The 20,620-nt window shown below is 44.6% G+C and overlaps 1 protein-coding gene across 1 annotated transcript in view; it reads right to left on the bottom strand.

Annotated features, from left to right (window-relative positions):
- Positions 1 to 2,758: 2,758 nt before the first annotated feature.
- Positions 2,759 to 20,620, bottom strand: part of LOC132585785 (B-cell receptor CD22-like) — a 63,018-nt gene continuing 45,156 nt past the window's right edge. Inside the window, exons 4-6 of the mRNA XM_060257666.1 lie at positions 7,895 to 8,162; positions 5,185 to 5,475; positions 2,759 to 3,153 (exon numbers count right to left, since the gene is read on the bottom strand). Of these exons, the coding sequence (XP_060113649.1) occupies positions 2,759 to 3,153; positions 5,185 to 5,475; positions 7,895 to 8,162 (954 nt within the window). The remainder of the gene's footprint in view (positions 3,154 to 5,184; positions 5,476 to 7,894; positions 8,163 to 20,620) is intronic.

Here is a 20,620-nt window from a genome sequence, read left to right as displayed (position 1 = left end):
AAGAGCTGCACAATATGTATGAAAGCCTCATGTGGCTCCCGAGATACCATCAAAGGAGTGTAACTGGCCGAAAAACAGTATTTTCTCTCAGAACTTATTTCTCTTAGAAGAACTGGAGAATGAAAGAGGTTGGCATCAGAAGCTTTTAAGAGAGATCCTTTCATGAATGTTTATGATTCTCACACTCAATGTTCAATCAATTGCACCATCTCAATGAATGAACTCACACTGGACATCTATGCTGAGTTCTTCTGACTTCTGGGACCCAACACTGTTCTTAGCCTCACATCTATAAGCACCAGAATGCTGGTCTCCTCCGGTTTCAAATTCAATTTTTTTGAGCCTTGGCTGTTCATACATCAGTTGATCATCCTTATACCAAAGGTACTCAGAAACCTCTGGGTTGCTGCTCTCAATCATACACTCCAGAGACAGCGTCTCTCCCTATTGAACGATCGTTCCAGGAGAAGCTCTCACCTGAACATCTTTAGGAGTATCTGAAATAAGAAAGCATCAGGAGAAGAAGAAGAAGAAGAAGAAGAAGAAGAAGAAGAAGAAGAAGAAGAAGAAGAAGAAGAAGAAGAAGAAGAAGAAGAAGAAGAAGAAGAAGAAGAAGAAGAAGAAGGAGGAGGAGGAGGAGGAGGAGGAGGAGGAGGAGGAGGAGGAGGAGGAGAGGAAGAGGAAGAGGAAGAAGAAGAAGAAGATGATGATGATATTGGATTTATATCCCGCCCTCCACTCTGAAGAGTCTCAGAGCGGCTTACAATCTCCTTTACCTTCCTCCCCCACAACAGACACCCTGTGAGGAGAAAGAAGCGAAAGTCAGATAAGCTGTATAAAAATATGTTAGAAAGTCCTGGAAATAAATCTTCATACAACTCACTGGTGTCCTGTGCAGTCACACATTACTATAGCACCAACTCAATTCCACTTTATATACTGCACTCATTTTGAAATATTCACATGCAACACTTGCATATTACTTTCAGAAACTCTTGCACCCTGATAGGCCCCTGTCCTTTTAAAACAATCGGAAGCACAAGATGATTTTTTTTTCAGTGTCTCCTCTTCCAATTTGTAAAAGACTAGATGGCCATCTGACAGCAATGAAGATCCTGTGAATTTAGGTGGAAGTGTTTGTGAGTTTCCTGCATTGTGCAGGGGGTTGGACTAGTTGACCCTAGAGGTCCCTTCCAACTCTATAATTCCATGATTCTATGATTCTCTACTCATGGGGACTGATCTTGGTAACTGGGTGCTCAGGATGCTTTTATCATACATTGCTTTCCTAGCAATCTTGCTTTCCCATGTGAAGGCACTGACTAATGACTTCAGCAACTTGATTCTGCACAGGCTGCCCCTCTCAGGCCGCAGCTGTCTTAATCTAATTAATGGAGCTGATCAAACTAGCTCAATTAATTAATGTAGCCCCCACCGTGCCTGATACCCTGGCACCTCTCCCCTTCTGGAAAAATTCCTAGCTATGAGCCTACACCTTCTTGCAGAGTTTTCCACTGCTGGAGAGTCTCGCGTTTCCCATTCTTGCACACTCCACTTCTTGAATCCGTTGCTACTTACAAAGAACATCCAGGATGACAGGTGAAGATTTCGAATGGCCAAGGCTGTTGTTGGCTACACAATAATAGGTGCCAGCATTTCCGAGTTGAATCGCATCAAATCGCAGCCGCTCACTGATTCGGAATATAGCAGTCTGAGGTTCTTTATACCATTCATAGTGGGTAACTGGTGGATTTCCTTTAGAAGAGCACTGCAAATCCATTCTCTTTCCTTCCTCGATAGCCCCTCCTGTCCACCCATTCACTTTAGTCTCCTTCGGTGGATCTGGGGGAGAGATAGAGATGCAGAAATTAGGAATGTTGTTTCAAGTATTTGCTGTCATTTCCATTGAGGGATAGGAGAGAAGAGAAGCTGGACCAAAGGAAAGGAATGATTTGTTTAAATAATGATGCAACCAGGAGAGGGATCTACCAAGAGACAAGACAAAGCAGCTGATCTGGAGATACCAAGAAAGGAGTGTAATTAGCTGAAAAACAGATTTTCTTTCAGAAGAACTGATTTCTCTGAGAAGAACAGGAGAATGAAAGAGGCTGGCATTAGCAACTTTTACGAGAGACCTCTTGGTGCATGTTTATGATTCTCAAACTCAATGTTCCATCAATTCCACCATCTCAATGAATCAACTCACACTGGACATTTATGCTGAGTATAAAAGAATAAAACCTTGTATTAAAAATTCTAACATGTTGCACCTTCGCTGGCATCAAGCTACAAGAGTTCCCATGGGCAACTTATAACATCTTGTGCTTTTAATGCATAGCGATATCAATGTAAATCCTACATTGGCCACAACCTACAACTGGTTTTCTAATATTTTTGCTCCTCCATTCATGATTGTGACAAGAAGAAGAAGATATTGGATTTATATCCCGCCCTCCACTCCGAAGAGTCTCAGAGCGGCTCACAATCTCCTTTCCCTTCCTCCCCCACAACAGACACCCTGTGAGGTGGGTGGGACTGGAGAGTCTCTCATAGCAGCTGCCCTTTCAAGGACAACCTCTGCCAGAGCTATGGCTGACCTAAGGCCATGCTAGCAGGTGCAAGTGGAGGAGTAGGGAATCAAACCCAGTTCTCCCAGATAAGAGTCCGCACACTTAACCACTACACCAAACTGGCTCTCCTAGACAAGTTCCTTCACTTGCACGAGGAAAAAGCAGATTTTCTCTCAGAAGAACTGGTTTTATCTGAAAGAACGAGAATGGAAGACGATGGCATCACAAGCTTGAAGAGAGACTCCTGCTATTATGTTGATTATTCCCACATTCAATGTTCCATCAACTGCACCATCGCAATGAATCAACTCACACTGGACATCTATGCTGAGTTCTTCTGACTTCTGGGACCCAACACTGTTCTTAGCCACACATCTATAAGCACCAGAATGCCGTTCTCCTTTGGTTACAAATTCAATTTTTTTGAGTTTTGGCTGTTCATACATCGGTTGATCATCCTGATACCAAAGGTACTCAGAAACCTCTGGGTTACTGCTATTAATCATACACTCCAGAGACAGCGTCTCTCCCTCTCGAATGATCGTTCCAGGAGAAGCTCTCACATGAACATCTTTAGGAGCATCTGAAATTAGCAACCATCAAAAGAAAGAAGCAGAAGTCAGATAAACTGTATGAAAATATGTTAGAAGATCCTGGAAATAAAACTATCATGATGTCCTATGCAGTCACGCATGACTACAGCACCAACTCAATTCTTGGGTTATATACTGCACTCATTTACAAATATTTGCATGCAACCTCTGTATGCTACTTTCAGAAATTCTTGCACCCTGATAGGACCCTGTCCTTTTAAAGCAATTGAAAGCACTAGCTTGATGATTTCTGGGCTGTGACTTTCAAGCATTTTAATTTGAAATGTGGTGTCCTTTAGGCATGTTGGGAGCACAAGTGTCTTTTGAGGGAGGCAGCTTCTAAGCAAATGGAGAACCGCCTCATGATCAATGCCACTTCTGAACCTGGCTGCCCTTCAGCAAGGAGGGCAGGGGAATCCCTGGACCAAGAACATGTGTTTGAAAATTAATTCGCCAAATAACTTAACAAAAGAAGTCATTTTCTTGGTATTATTCAACCAATTGCTGAAAATAATGGCAAGCAGTAATTTCCAAAATTCTTAGAAATGCTTTCTCAAATTCTTAGAAATGCTTTCATAGAAATGCTTTCTCAAACTGTACATATAGTTTAAATATACAGTCCATTGTTCTGCTTTTGATAGCTTTGATTAGGTGGCAGCAGAATCAAGTGGAAAACACTGAGTGAAAAGTGACAGAGCAGGAGAGGGAAGGAGAGACATTAGCAGCTGGTGTATCACATAGGGATGTTATCCAACCAGAAGAATTACACAGTGTTGCCATTGAAGAAAATTACAAACTGAGCCCCTCCCAAAAGCTCAGCTGTTATCATCTAGCTGGAAGACCCTTACGATGATAACAGTGCATGCATTCAGATATAGTCTGGGCACTGCACACAAATTTCGCCCTCTGCCCGAGATGTGTTACACTAGACCAGGGGTGTCAAACATGTGGCCCAGAGGCCAAATCAGGCCCCCAGAGGGCTCCTATCAGGCCCCCAAGCAACTGGCTGTCATCTGTTTCCTTTTCCTTCTCTCTTGCTTCCTTCTGCATCACAACTTGCTTTGCCAGCCTTACTTAATCACACAGGAGCTACAGAGTAAAGCCTCTATTTTCTCCATCGGCTGAGGTTCCTCCCTTGGGGAGGAGGGAGGGAGCGATAGTATCTCTCAATTGCACAGAAAAGCTACTGAGCCAATCCTCTCTCCTTTCTATTGGCTGAAGCTCCTCCCCCTCCTGGTCCCCTGGGGAAAGAAGGAAAGAGCCAGAGTTTCCTTTGCCCAGTTTCCTGAATTGCATAGAAGAGATACAAAGAAAGCATCTTTAAGACCAACACGTGCTAAGTATATATTTCTGCTACCTAGCATTATATTTTATGACGTGCATGGCCTGGTCCGACAAGGTCTCATTTATGTCAGATCTGGCCCACATAACAAATCAGTTTGACACCCCTGCACTAGAGTAAAGGATATCCTTCTCAACTTTTTCACACACACACACTTTTCCTTTGAATGAAATGGTGGGTAAATCATTTTAACCCATCTTGATTAAAATGTAACTGGACTACCATAGACCAAAGGGAAACTCTTTGGGTTTAGGCCTAGGCTATAACTGGGCCTTCCCTGATCTAAATTCCAAAATTTGGAGACAACGAAGACCTTGGAAACAGAACGAAATCACTATAATTTTTTTTAAAGCCCTTCATATCAACCACATTTCCTCAATGCATTGTATACACTGAAGTTGTGTTGGTACAACTCCAGATGTCTAGAACAAGAGAGAGCCAAGAAGATATCCTTTGTTTGCTTATACCTACAGCAGTATTAGCTATCCCAGCAAAGTACTTTGTGTTTGAATTAAAATAAAAACACCCTTGTTCTGTGACACCCTATTGCACCAAGCTTTCAAAGCTAGTGTTGTGGTTGATCAGATTAGATGTCCATTTTGTTCAGGTTCAACAATAGCTTCTTTTCAGGGTCTCTCCCCACCCACTGTGCCCAGATCCCTTCTTACACAAAACTCACATTTCACATCCAGCTGCATGGTATTCTGGGATATTTCTTTCCGATCTCTTTTCAGAGAGCAGATCAGAGACTTCCCATGGTCCTTCCAGGTCACTTGAAAACGCATGACGGTTTGGATCACTCCATTAGTTATAGTGGGGGGTTTTGAAGAAAAACGAGAGTTTTCTAACCCACTGATAATCAGTCTTAGAGGTTCTTCAGGGCAATGGTACGGTACAGAGCAGGTAACTGTGGTCCAGACTTCTTGGAGAATTTTCGGACTGGTGTCTATCTTAGGAACTGGAGGTGACTCTACATCCAGAAAATAAATTGGGATAAACCCAAGTTATGGTTAGGGGGAAATCTCAAAAGATATTCTTGTAGAAATTTGTGGCTTCTTCTGCTGGACTTTGCATGGATACAGAAGTTTCAGCCACATATCTGAAAATCAGCAACTAGACCCACCACATGCAGCCCCAGTCCACATGCTTTCACACATGACACCTGTAAGGATATGGGCTTCAGGAGCCACAATGACCTCCTAGTGGAGTAAGGAACATTGGCCCATTTTCAGCTGTCCCCTCCACTGCCTCTGCTCACATGAGTGGCCACTAACAGTCCATGTGGCACATGTCAGGGGCTTCCACTAATGCTCCAGGTGCTGCAACATCCAAGCTGCCTCCCCTCCTTTATCATGCTCAGTAAAGAACAAGTTTCCCAACACATGGAATGAACTGTGGTTATCTGGTCTATTGCAAGGTAAGCTACAGATGTCTTCCTGTCCAGAATTCTCTTTTTATTATAACATCTATCTTATGACATACAAACAATCTCTCGGAGACTTTTGAGACAGTTTTTTGTAGCATCAATGCAGGAAAATGGAAACTACCCTCATATTTGTGTGAGCCAACGTGATCTTTTGTCAGATGTGTTCTGCAGCAGGTTCATAGAACATTAAGCCATATATGGAAAAAGCTAGAACTAGTGCTGCTGAGTAATCCATCGGGCAACAGGGCATATTTTGTTAAGTCTAGCCTATAGGATAATGCTCAGATGATACACACACTGCTAAGCAGATCTGGAAACTTTGGAACTGACATCATTTTCATCACCAGTGAATTAAAAATGAGTTTATATCCTTTTAAGTAGTTAAGTTTCCAGACCTGGATAGCCCGTGCTACTCAATCTCATCAGATTTCAAAAATTAAGCAGGGTCTGCTCTGATTATTCATTGGATTGGAGACCACTAAGGACTTGACAGTTTCCACCACCAAATGAAGCTCTCAGTAAACAGAATGACCTATTCTTCTAGTTACTTGAGGTTACATAGTTGCCAGGATCCACGTAATGGAAACGCACTGCCTCTGCACTAGTTGCCTGTGGTGTTCCGAATTCACTTCAAGGTGCTGGTCATGACCTTTAAAGCCCTATATGGCCTGAGTCCTGTCTACCTTCAGGACCACCTTTCCCCCTATGAGCCCCATACAGCACTACGATCAAGCTCTCAAAAGCTCCTCATGATCCCCAGATCAAAAGAAGCTCAGCTGTCTACCTCTAGAGCTAGAGCCCTTTCAGCAGCAGCCCCTGCCTTGTGGAATGTCCTTCCTGAAAACGTCAGAAAGACCTGCCATGGTTCTGCAGGGCCTGCAAGAAAGAACTGTTTAAGCTGGCTTTTCACATCTAAGGGGAGGCAACCACCATTCCACAGTATCGACAATTTTAACCAACTCCAATATAAGTGAAGAGTGCCAAAGAACATTAATGAATGTAGTGCTATTTAGTAATAGCAACGCCATCTTGAATTTTTAGGGATAAATTATATGATATGATTTTATTGTATATTTGTTTTTAACCTCTATGTTACTTTTAACTGTTGTTAGCCACCCTGAGCCCATTAGGGGCTGGGGGGGATATAAGTATAATAAAATAAATGTTTTGTTTTCTTCCTGATTGGTTTCACACATAACCAGGGGTGGAATTCTAGGCCACACACCCCTGATGTAGCCGATCCTCCAAGAGCTTGCAAGGCTCTTTTTTGGTAAGCTCTTGGAGGACTGGCTACATCAGGGGGGTGTGGCCTAATATGCAAAGGAACTCCTGCTAGAATTTCACCCCTGCGTATAACATAAGTGCCTCTGTTTTGATCTGTGACATAGGTCCTTTCCACATTACTTCTATATTCTGGATGGTATCAGTCATTGGACCGGTTCTGAGTAAAGCGCTACAGGGACTGGCCTTTCACACAGCTAAGTACCTTCAATTAAAGGCCCATTTCTGAAGCAATCTGGCCATTTCACAAAGTGCCACTTCCCATTCCTGCTCACCCACAATCTTCTTTCTTTAGCTCCCCCTAGCATCATTCCAGAATACTGCTCATTCAAATCTCATTACATTGATCCCGTGAAAGGATGACCGATTTCGCACACAGCTCACCTTGGAGTCACGTCCCTCTTCACTGCACAGCGTCTGGTCGGATTTCCCACCATCTGCGCCGGAGGAGCAGGAAGAGCCGCGGCTTCTGCCTCGCAAACGGAAACTGGGTTTTAGCGATTTCCATTTGCGACGCAGAAGCCGCGGCTCTTCCTGCTCCTCCGGCGCAGATGGTGGGAAATCCGACCAGACGCTGCGCAGTGAAGAGGGACGTGACTCCGAGGTGAGCTGTGTGCGAAATCACTTGATAACTTTTGTAAAGGATGAAGTGGAAGGAGAAAAGTCTCTACTAAATTCTTACCAGCAACATTAACTGTAGCATTGAGAAACCACTTATTGCGCTGAACTGGTCTGGAATGTGAGGCAAAAAGTCTTGCCCCGTAGATACCACTGTCCTCTGTCCGGACTCGAGAGATCATCAAACTGCAGGTTTTTTCCTCTAAATTCCCTACAAACTCAAACCGACTTGCAGAAGCAGTCTGTGATCGGGTCTGGTAGTTTCTTGGTGTTGAAGAGCTGTTGTATAGTAAGTCACCAGAGTACTCTGTCTGGCTTATATCATAAAAAGGCTGAAAATACCAAAGCAGGGAGATGTCTCTGAGAGCAGCCCCCTTATAGGTACTAATCTGGCAGGGAATCAACACACAGGATCCTCTCCAGGTAACCAGGGAATCAGGGTTTATCTTCAATGCGTTTTCCCAGCAAAGGAAACCTGAAATGGAAGAAGCACACGTAGAATTTAAGCAGCTTCTCCTGTGCTCTTTGAACCAAATATCACAAAGACCATACAAGTCTCCTTTGCTCTCTCTTGCAAAGGAAACCAAGCCCCAAAGTGCTACCTTCATGTTGATATCACATAGAAATTGCTGGGACCAAAGAACCCTGAGGAGTTAGTTCTATACACCCAGGGGGGGGGGGGGTGAACTTTGGACTTATCATCCCTCTGTGTCACATGGAGGAGTTTCTATGACAGTTTCTGCTATCTTTCCAGTTGTGCTTGTCAGCGATTCTGAAATAGTAAATCAAATAGGACGTGAGGGAAGATGGAGTTAGGCATTAGGTTCTGAGGGTTCATTTCATAAAGTATTAATATGTGTCTTAAGTTGTTTATGTTTTTTTTAAAAAAATAAACTTCATTCGTTCACTATTTTCTTTAAAATCATCTTGTGTCTGTCACTTTTACCTCAATGTCCCAGGCCTGAATGGTGGTTTTGTTCTGTTTTTCAATTGGTCCCAGGTCCTGTCCCCCCAAATCCAGTTTATATTTTTCTTTTTAACTTCCTGCTGGGAACCCCACTGCAGGGGGGTAGGTGGGAATTTGAAATGGTCACAAGGAAGATGAATCCTGTATGGGGTGGTGGCTAGCCCCCAGAGATATCCCTCACAGCATTTTTTTAAAAAATGCTACTTCTTAGTGTTATTTCTTTTCTTTTTCTTGGTCTTTGGATGAGGCCATGAAGTTTCCAAGTTAGCTAGAACCCAGACAGCTCCCCAAGGAAGTTCTAATCTCCTACCATCTTGTCCGAGACCCTGTGAAACAGCTAGGCATGCCCAGCTAGGACAAAGGAGCCATCAGGGCAATACCAGCCCTACAGTGGAGTCATTGCCATGGCAACAGCAACACAAACAGGACACATAAAAGACTTAGATACCTGAATTGGTTTTGATGGGTCTTTGTGTGTTCTGGTCTATTTAAAGTTGGGGTAGGGTTACCAAACTCCAGGTGAATCCAAATTTTCTCCCAGAATTACAACTGATCTCCAAGGCTACAGAGATCAGTTCCCATAGAGGAACAGAGTGACATCTTCATACCAACCCTACTGAAATGTTATTGTCATGGCAACAAACAAGTCAAGCAAAGGACCAGCATATCTCAATGGGTTTGGGGATCTTTGTTAGCTCTCCTCAACCTATGTAAACATTGGGCAAACCAAAACTGGAGACAGTTCTTGTGAGATAAAATGAAAAAAGATTCACCTAAAAAAAGAGAATGAGGAAGACACGGTTGCTGGACCTTCCCCTCCTCCTGATCGGAGGCTTATTAAGGCTGTCTTAGGATGCTCAGAAAATAATTACTTCAAAGCTTAGATTTTGGTTACAGACCCTTCCCAGATCACTGGCATGTATAGCTCGAAGGAGTACACATTAGCTTGGGAGTAAGTCCTATTATATTCTGCCTTGGAAAATTTTCAACTTCTTGCCTCTTGAGATGTCTAATAGTGTGATGAATCCTTCTTTCCTATTCCTCCCACGGTCCAAAGAAAGACACATTCTATCCCACTGACACAAATTTTTACCTGGAAGGAAGAGCAGCCAAATCACTGTCTTCATTGTGAGCTCCAGAAGGGTCCAAACCTGAGGAAAGAAAATTTGATTATATCTGTCTCTCATTCACTGTGGTTATCTCTACTGAGATCCTCAGCAAATGGTAGCAGTAAAGAGGGACTGGGCCCATTAAAGTAAACAGGAGCTCAATGGGTGGGCAAAAAAGAGCCTACCACTTGGCCACAGTTTCCCCTTCTCACAAAGATCCAGAAATTCTGACCTCACCTATCAGCCAGTCCAGGAAACTGGCCATTTTCACAAAGTGTCCCTGTTTAGAAAAAAACTTTACAAGCTTACTGACGGGCCAGGAGGGTATCAGGCTTGAACTAACATTTTATTTATTTGCTTATTTGTCGATTTATCTCATTTATTTCCCAATGTATATATTCTGGGCTTTTTTTAAAAGCAGGAATGCACGGGAACATAGCTTTGGCTGGCTTGGAATCAGGGGGTGTGGAAGAAGAAGAAGAAGAAGAAGAAGAAGAAGAAGAAGAAGAAGAAGAAGAAGAAGAAGAAGAAGAAGAAGAAGAAGAAGAAGAAGAAGAAGAAGAAGAAGAAGAAGAAGAGGAAGAAGAAGAAGAAGAAGAAGAAGAAGAAGAAGAAGAAGAAGAAGAAGAAGAAGAAGAAGATGATGATGATGATGATGATGATGATGATGATGATGATGATGATGATGATGATGATGATGATGATATTGGATTTATATCCCGCCCTCCACTCCGAAGAGTCTCAGAGCGGCTCACAATCTCCTTTACCTTCCTCCCTCACAACAGACATCCTGTGAGGTGGGTGGAACTGAGAGGACTCTCACAGCAGCTGCCCTTTCAAGGACAACCTCTGCCAGAGCTATGGCTGACCCAAGGCCATTCCAGCAGGTGCAAGTGGAGGAGTGGGGAATCAAACCCAGTTCTCCCAGATAAGAGTCCGCACACTTAACCACTATACCTAACTATGCAAATGAGTTCCTGCTGGGCTTTTTCTACCAAAAAAGTCCCTGTGTGAAATAATGGTGATGTCATAGGGTGTGGCCTAATATACGCCTGAGTTCCTGCTGGGCTTTCCCTACAAAAAAAGCCCTGTATATATTTATTAGCACATTTATTAGCACACTTTCCTCTTCAGCTGGAACTCATAGCTGCTTACATCATTTTCCTCTCTTCTATTTTATCTTCACAACAACCCTGTGAGGCAAGTTAGGATGAGAGTGTGTGACTCACCCAAGGGCAATCTACCAGATTCTATAGCAGAGCAGGGATTTGAACCTAGGTCTCCCAGATCCTAACCTGATACTGTTACTACTACACCATATAATCAATGCACATATCAGAATGTCCTCCGTACCAGGCAAACAGGACCTGGGGGTGTGGTACATGTTAAGAAAACAGCATGGGGAAGCAACAGTAGAAAAACATATAAAAACATGTACAAGGTACATTTAAGGAAGTGGTTGAAGTCATACCCCCCTCCCCCCATCTTCTGCTCCAAACCCACCAAGAGACACAGTCCCAGGAAGAAATGCAAGTTAACCTTCACCTCAGAAGAAAAGATTGCACCAGAGGTGGCCAAACTGTGGCTTATTTATTTATTTATTTATTTATATTAAGATTTATACCCCGCCCTTCTCACCTAGGTGTCTCAGGGCGGCTTGGGAGCCACATGTGGCTCTTTCATACATACTATGTGGCTCTTGAAGCTCCCACTGCCCCGTCAGCTGGCTTGGAGAAGGCATTTGTCTCCTTAAAACACTTATCCAAGACAAGCCAACTGGCAAGTTGGACAATGCATTTAAAGTTAAAATTGCTTTCTTTCTACCTCTCCCTCACCCCTCACCCCATCTTTTTTCCTTCCTTCCTTCCTAGCAGCTCTCAAAGATCTGACATTCATATTTTGCGGCTCTCGAACATCTGTCATCTATTCTATGTGGCTCTTATGTTAAGAAAGTTTGGCCACCCCTGGATTACACAAACATTTGAGAGCTCACAAAATTACAACTGATCTCCAACTTCCAGGTGTGGTCTGGGTATGTCCCATAATCACAGCTCATCTGCAGGCTACAGAGACCAGTTCCTCTGGAGAAAATGGGTACTTTGGAGGGTGGATTCTAGATGACATTATATTCCACTGAGGTCTCTGTCCTCCCCAGGCTCCACCCCTCAAATGTGCAGAAGTTACCTAACATGGAACTGGCAACTCTCCTGTCCCATCTTTGGCCAGTGGCCAGGGGGACCTGGCAACCCTATCTCCAGACTGCAGATATCAGTTTCTGTGAGAAAGTGGCAGCTTTGGAGGGTGGGCTCTATGGCTTTATAACCCTTCGAGGTTCTTCTCCTCTACATACTGTGCCCTCTTCAAGCTCCTCTTCCAAATCTCCATAAATGTCCTAACCCAGAGGTAGCAGCCCTAGCTCTATCCTCTTTTCCCACTAAAAACAAAAAAGGTAGGAGACCCCCATTTCAGGCAGTTTGGACCAGTGAAAACAAAAGTTCATCACTCACCTGCTGTGTGATCCCAGCTCCTTCCTGCTTGTGGTGGCACCTTCCTTCTCCTTTACCCAATTGGACTGTAGCAGAAATGGAGACAGAGCACGGACACTCCAAAGGGCATGGGCACCTCACCCAGCAGCCAGACAAGATCTTTTGCCCTCCTTCCCCCCACTATAAGGTGGGTCTTCTGCTGTCCCACCTGCTTTGGCTTCCTTGGCCTCTCTTGTTCTCACCTGGGAGGTGCAAAGGCACCCACCAGTAGGTAGGCCAACCAGCTTTACTTGAAGGAGACCTCCTCTCCTTTCAGCAGATCTTACAAAGCCCATCCCTGCCCTCCCCTGAGCATGACTTTGTTTGCATATGGGACGGAAACAACACTTGGTGCATTTTAGTGGACTTACCGTATACAGACTTTTTAAAGATACCTTTAAAGTTATCTTTAAACCGTGGGTCCTTAGGGAGCTTTAGAAATAGAGGGTTAGGGTGGGGGTGAGATGTGTGGGTTTCTGAATTAATGGTGGTTTACCAGCATTTTAAGATTACCTTCCTTCTGGTCATTAAAGAAGAGGAAATTATTCTTTATAACCAAGACCATGCTTGCTGCTGTTATAAAAAGTCTTATTTTTAAAAAGAGAGAGAGGTTAAACGCTGGAGGACTTTTTTTTTATTTGCAGAGATCTTGGTCGGCAGGGGATATGGAAATCCTTGCAACCCAGCATTAGCATCCAAAAGCTTCCCCCTCCCCCATTCATAGACATGTAATCCCATAAAGAACAAGCACATTTGCTCAGTTCCAACGTCACATCAAGCTGTGGTTTTGCTAAACTATGTGTTTGTCTGAATGCAACTCCTTCCCCTAATTAGTAATGTTACTACAATTTGGAGATGATGCCCTTGGAAAGGAAATTTGCAAGCTAATTTTTCCATGTCCTACTGATGTTAAAGGATATGTCAAAACCTGATTTGTGCTGTTATGCCAATAAATGTTGGGAGGAGGAGGAGGAGGATATGTCAAAGCCTTGTCTGAATCAACCTGACTTGAATCCCATAAAGAACAAGCACATTTGCTCAGTTCCAACATCACATCAAGCTGTGGTTTTGCTAAACTATGTCATTTTTTAAAAAAAATTTGAAAATATTTATTAATATAAAGTTCAAGGTACAATAGTGATAAGACATCAACAGATGTGTAGCATGTACCAATATAAAATAGGGAAATGGAAACATACAATGTTAGCTATTAAAGGCTAATTACAACATTAGTTGACATGACATCAAAATAGCATGGTATGAGTCATTAGGGTTCCTGCTGTCCTTCGAGACTTTATCAATAAAGGAACGCCATTTGCACATAAAGTCTAGGGAAGCGGTTTGGAAGGAGCAAAACTATGTTATTGTCTGAATGCAACTCCTTCCCCTAATTAGTAATGTTACTACAATTTGGAGATGATGCCCTTGGAAAGGAAATTTGCAAGCTAATTTTTCCATGTCCTACTGATGTTAAAGGATATGTCAAAACCTGATTTGGGCCGTTATGCCAATAAATGTTGGGAGGAGGAGGAAGAGGAGGAGGAGATGTCAAAACCTTGTCTGAATCACCCTGACCTGAATAGCCCAGGCAAGCCCAAATCTGGCAGGTACTTGGATAGGAGACCTCCTTGGAATACCAGCAGTCGGGATGGTTGGGCAGGCTTTATTCAGCCACCTCCCTGAATATCCTCTAGGCCCTCAGTAGGGGTCAGTCACAGAGGTCAGCATAACTTCCAGGTGTGTGTGCGAGCATATAAAATACAAAAAACCTCCCACCCTAGTCTGAGTCCACGATAAGAAATCGGTTTATCAAGCTGAGTTGGTCTTAATTATGATTTCATGTGATGTCTGAATGCAAACATCCCAACTTATTTACAGGCAGTGTCTTCCCTGGCTGCAGGAAGAAGATGAAGGAGATGAATATTTATCATCACAAAGTAGGGTGCGAGTTTTTCCTCCATGAGCTGAAGCAGCCTGTCGGTCACTTCCGGGTTCCTGTCCTGCATCTCGACCTGTGTTATTAGTGACAGGCTGCTTCGGCGTGCCGCTGCGCCGGCCCCCTGGGTCCCACAACGATGGGACCGATGCCACAGGGACGGGCTCGAAACACTCTATAACCCCTCAAAAGAACAGCAGTCTAGCTCGCTTCCCCCGAGCCCTGCCGCCATAAGCCTCAAGGGGGCTCATTTTGCGGCATCTCCCGGCGGGAGGGTGGCACCCGCACGGGACACATATCAAATGAAAGAGGGGGCGCAGGGCTATCAGAAACAGCCGGCAGAGGGAGTCGGGAGACCACCCCACTGGGGGATCCACACCCCGAAAGTGATGAAGGTGGCGCAGATAGAGCCAACAGAGCAAACAGGACAAAATAAATAGGCTGCATTATGCAGCACAGTTGAGAAAGTGCCTTATCCCATATACTGATGAAGTATATACAGGATTTGAGAACAAAATTGTTTCCGGCGGTGATATTTGGGGGATTTTTGGGGACGTCACAGGAAGTGCTGTGAAGTCACTTCCTGTTTCCGGCAGTGGCATTTGGGGGAAATGATGTCACAGGAAGTGATGTCACTTCCCATTTCTGACAGGTGACACGGGGAAATGATGTCACAGGAAGTGATGTCACTTCCTGTTTCCGTTGGTGGTGTGACGTCACTGAACAAAGCTTGAACAAAGTTTCTCAGGATCCTGTGGATAAGAAGCCTGGAGCTTCTGCTCCCCACTATAGGAAGAGGAAGGTGGTAGTGATAGGTGACTCCTGGAAGTGATGTCACTTCCTGTTTCCGGCGGCGCGCCTCGCACGCGCGCACCCCTACCTTCCACCTTCCCACCCCCCCCCAGGTGTCCCTGGCTGGCCTTCAGACATTATGGTCACCCTAAGTCCAATGCTCTAACCACTACACCTTACTGGCTGCCTACTATTGTAATATTTAGTATGACCTAGTAGAAAACAAAGTCCAATGTCATGTAGAGTTGTAAAATTGTTCTTGGCTTCCTGTACAAAATGGTGGCCTTTCTGAAGGGGAATCAGCCATTCCTTTTCCCAGCCACACTGTGTGAGATGGTTGCCAGCAAGAAGCGAGAGCTAACTGTGGCTAAGGCTGCCAGCCTCCAGATGGCATCTGGAGATCTCCTGGATTTACAACTAGCCTCCAGTCTATAGTACTCAGTTTCCTGGAGAAAATGTCTGGTTTGCAGGGTGGACTCTGCAACATGATACCTCCTCAACAAGACTCCACCTTCCCCCCTCAAATCTCCAGGAATTCCCCTATCCATAGTTCATTTTGCCAAGAAAAATGTCCATTTTACTAAACACACTCACACCCCATTAAAGAGAAGGAAAACACAAGCATAAACATGGCTGCTTTGCAGGGCGGATTCTATGGCTTTAAACCCTGCTGAGGTCCCTCCCATCCCCAAACCCCACTCTCCCCAGGCCCCATCCCCCAAATCTCCAGGAATTTTCCAGCCATACTGACCTTGGTAGTCGGATGCAGTAGAAGGCAAGTTCACGTGATCCACGTGTGTGTCTGCAGCAGGGTGGAAGGAAAAAGTCCAGAAAAGGACAACTAGAATGATTAAAGGGTTGGAACACTTTCCCTATGAAGAAAGGTTGAAACGCTTGGGACTCTTTAGCTTGGAGAAACATCAACGGAGGGGTGACATGATAGAGGTTTACAAGATTATGTATGGGATAGAGAAGATAGAGAAAGAAGTACTTTTCTCCCTTTCTTACAATGTGAGAACTCGTGGGCACTCAATGAAATTGCTGAGCAGTCAGGTTAGAATGGATAAAAGGAAGTACTTCTTCACCCAAAGGGTGATTAACACATGGAATTCACTGCCACAGGAGGTGGTGGTGACTGCAAGCACAGACAGCTTCAAGAGGGGATTGGATCAACATCTGCAGCAGAGGTGCATCAGTGGCTATTAGCCACAGCGTATTGTTGGAACTCTCTTTCTGGGGCTAGTGATGTTCTGTATTCTTGCTGCTTGGGGGGGGGGGGGCAACAGTGTGAGAACTTCTAGCATCCTGGCCCCACTGATGGACCTCCTGATGGCACCTGGGGTTTTTTGGCCACTGTGTGACACAGAGTGTTGGACTGGATGGGCCATTGGCCTGATCCAACATGGCTTCTCTTATGTTCTTAAGCTGGCAACCCTAACTGTATCTGTGGCAAGAACACTCTGGCACTGTTGAGTGCAAACCTTTGTTGGCCAGCCCTCTGCAAGCCCCCTACAAGAGAAGCAGCATGTCAAGGCCCTGTATTTATTGCAGGAACTGCCCCTTTTGCCACACTGAGTGAGCAGCATAAGATCTCAGGCCATCTGTTTCTGCTTCTTCAAGGTTGGTTGGGTCCCTGAAGTATTTTGGTCTAAGAGGTTGGCTTCTTGTTGAATGCATTCTCCTGTCCCCACCCAAAAGGTTGGTTCATTATGGGGACAGCTCATAGCTCAGCACTAGAACACATGCTTGGTACATGAGCTCTTCTCCACATTTTTGCATGTGTGTATAGAAAGGCTGCTATTTTGTTTTCTATGGGTGGAAGGAAGCACATATCCCCAGATTTCAAAAATGCCTGGATGTAGGGAAAGGAATAGGCCAACTTACTCGTAGATGACAATGTAGCAACCAGTCCTGCAGCACTGTGCTAAGGGATGTGTATGCCCCGGACCCTCAGATCACTATGCAATATGAGATTGGCAGCACCAGATCTTCCGTAGGATGCAGCTGTTTTTGCTCAGAACAGATGCCAAAACATGCCCAGTTCCTCCCCTTCTTGCAGCTGGGTTTTAAAGAATAGTGGGATTCTCAGGAATATATCTGATGGTCTGCCTACTATCTTGGAAACTAACCTTTCCTTCTTTGTGGCTTCGTCAGAGCCTTGCAGAACTTTACTAGGATTCCCCACATTTATTTCTACCCTGCCCTCCCCCACAAGCATTCTCAGGTAGGATCACAACAGAACTATAAACAGTAAAATCACATTATAAGAGCATAAACAATTGAATCCAATTTTAAAACAGATGGCAAGCCAGTAAGTCGGGGGACATTTTGTAGGGAAAAAGGTGCAGGAGTTCAGTAGCATATCTCATTTGCATATGCCCTGGGAGAACTCCCCACTGCATGCAAATCCTGGCTGGAGGTTCAGGAGCTGTGCTCCTGTAAGCTCCTGCTGAATTCAAGCCCTGCCAGGAATAATCCATTGTGCATTGAAGGGCAGATGGGCAGAGACATCATAATAGTCTGGTTAGAATCAGTGGAAACCATTGCCGTCTATACCAGGGTTGTCAAACATGCAGTTTGAAATCCAAAGAAACCATCTTTAGGACCAATGAGTGCTAACATTTGAAGCATGTTTTAAGTTTTTTTAAAAATATATATATTTGTATTTGTCTGTGTTCTTTATAAAATTAATACCTCTGCTACCTAATCTTAAATAGGTACATACATGGCCCAGCCGTGCCCGACATGGCTCGACCCAACCAGATATGGCCCAGCCCAACGAGGTAGCTTTTTTGTCAGATCCGGCCCTCATAACAAATGAGTTCAATACCCCTGCTCTATACCATCCAACAAGTATAAGGGCAATTTGGGCAGGAGGGGCCAGAATGAGTGGTTGCCCGCAGGTTAACCAAAAGCCTGGCTGAACAGCTCCGTTTCACAGCTTTAGCTAGTTTGTTCCTTTGTTTTGCTGTGACCATCAGGATGATACACTTAACTTTCTCTAATGAAGACTGGGATTCCAGAAGGAAGTATCTGCAATGCAGAGTATTTCCTAACAGAGAGGCAATAAAGCAACTCTAAAACTTTGATCTTTTCGCTACCGCTGATTCTAATGTAGGACAGAATTGGGAACAGAAAAGACAACCCATCCAGAATCGGGGGGACTCACCTTACCTCAGAACGCCGATGCCCCAAAGATAGGTTTGATAGTACTGCTCACAGTTTGGAAATGAAACTATTGAAACTGCCACTTGGAGTAAATATAATTCTAAGTCAGCAGATTGTTCTCCTTTTTTTATAGTCTCATTTCCTGTATTTTGGAGGGGAATTGCGGCTACTGGCATCTACTAGATCTTCCAGCACAGTTCTCTCTTTTTAAATTGCCTTTCAGCAGGAAATCATTTGCATATTAGGGCACATCCCCTGATGCCAAGCCAGCCAGAGCTGCGTTCCAGTGTGTACCTGCTCAAAAAAGCTCTGCTTTCAGTTATGGTTGCCAGGTCTCCCCTGGCCACCAGAGGGCAGTGGAGGGATAGGGTGACCACATCCAGGTTGGGAAACTCCTGGAGATTTGGGTGTGGACTCTGTGAAGGTCGGGGACCTCAATGAGGTACAATGCCACAGAGTCCATCCTCCAAAATATCTACTTTCCCTGCAAGAACTCATCTCTGTAATCTGGGGGTGCACTGTGATTCCAGGGGATCCCAAGGTCCAACTTTGAGGCTTGCCTCCCTACTTGGCCAACCCATTACATAAGTCAGCTTTTCAGCAGAGGAACAAGATTCTGGCCCAGCAGCCTCTGAAGTCCAACAAAATTTCCAGGGTTGAAGTTTTCAAGAGTCACAGCTCTCTTTAACAGAGGGAATGCTCCAATAGGATTCTAGCTCAAGGCAGGTCATGTCAAGGGACTGTGGCAGACACAAGCTGTGTATTGAGAGGAGGATGGCCAACCACTAAGTGAAGCATGGAAATTTCCAAGAATCACTACGTTTCTCCAGATGATAGAGAGCAGTTCCTCAGGAAAAAATGGCTGCCTTGGAGGGTAGATTATCTGGTGTTATACTCTGCTGAGGTTCCTCCCCTCCCTTAAGTTTGCCCCCTCTAGGCACCACCCACACATCTCCAGGAACTTCACAAGGGTTGACAACACTATATGATAGATGCCTAGTGTCCTCCCCTGCTGGAAACCTGGCTGAAACAGGGTTGGGGAGGAAGGAAACAGACCTGGATGAAGTTGCTGAGCAGTGAGGTTAGAACAGATAAAAGGTACTTCTTCACCCAAAGGGAGATTAACACATGGAATTCAATTCACTGCCACAGGCGGTGGTGGTGGCTACAAGCATAGCCAACTTCAAGAGGGGATTGGATAAACGTATGGAGCAGAGGACCATCAGTGCCTATTAGCCACAGCGTATTGATAGAACTCTGTCTGGGGCAGAGATGCTCTGTATTCTTGGTGTTTAGGAGTGGCCAACAGTGGGAGGGCTTCTAGTGTCCTGGCCGCACTGGTGGACCTCCTGATGGCACCTGGGTTTTGGCCACTGTGTGACACAGTGTGTTGTACTGGATGAGCCATTGGCCTGATCCAAGATGGCTTCTCTTATGTTCTTGTGAAGTTCAGATTCCTACACACACACACTCAAACATAAGTGTTGCCTTAGTTCAGTGGTTATGTTGGTGGTTCAGCAGTGACGTTCTCACCTGCCATGATCAGAATCAGAAAACCCCTGGATACCAATGCTAAAGGGCAACATCCAGGAAAGGCCTTGACCTCCATGCCCTTTTGTAAATGCTTCATAGTAACCAGGTGTGAGACAACATGCTTGACTAGATGGAGTGCTGGTAGGCCTGTTCTTCTTATGTTTCTTGGTGCTGTCAATTGCCCTATTTCCCCCCAACCACATTTATCACTTGTTTGCTCCCACCTTTAAGTGGCATACATGAATGCTCACAGGAACTCCGTGAAGTAGATTAAGGGGAGAAAAAGTTATTGTCCCTGCCAAGGGATCGCCATAACTCTTGGGAGATTTGAACCCAGATTTTTTTCTCATCCATGACTGAAACACTAAACACCATACTATACTGCCCTCCCCACTGACCCTTTGCAATGATAGGGACAGAGTTAGATTCAAGCTCAGTAAGTAGCACCTTAGAGACCAACACATAAGTTTTGGGGTATAAGCTATCAAGGCTCTCTTTGTCAGATAAGAGCCAGAATGGAGGTCTCTGAGCCCTTATATTCCAGTTAGATATCTGCCATTAAGAGCATAGCACTCAAAAAACAACAGGAGAAAATTTTAATCTTCCAGGTCATTCCACTGCTGACCTAAGAGTGGCAGTCCTCAAAGAAAGAAGCTTCAAGGGGAGGTTACAAACAATGTGAGGTTCCTGAACTGGAGTTCTTTCACAAGTTCAGAACAATGGACATCCCCCAGGGCTGAATAGGGACATAGGATCCTTA

Source organism: Heteronotia binoei, chromosome 17 (assembly GCF_032191835.1).
Source record: "Heteronotia binoei isolate CCM8104 ecotype False Entrance Well chromosome 17, APGP_CSIRO_Hbin_v1, whole genome shotgun sequence".
NCBI lineage: Eukaryota > Metazoa > Chordata > Lepidosauria > Squamata > Gekkonidae > Heteronotia > Heteronotia binoei.
Note: the sequence above shows the minus strand (reverse complement) of the source record. Positions and strands in the feature narration are given on the sequence as shown.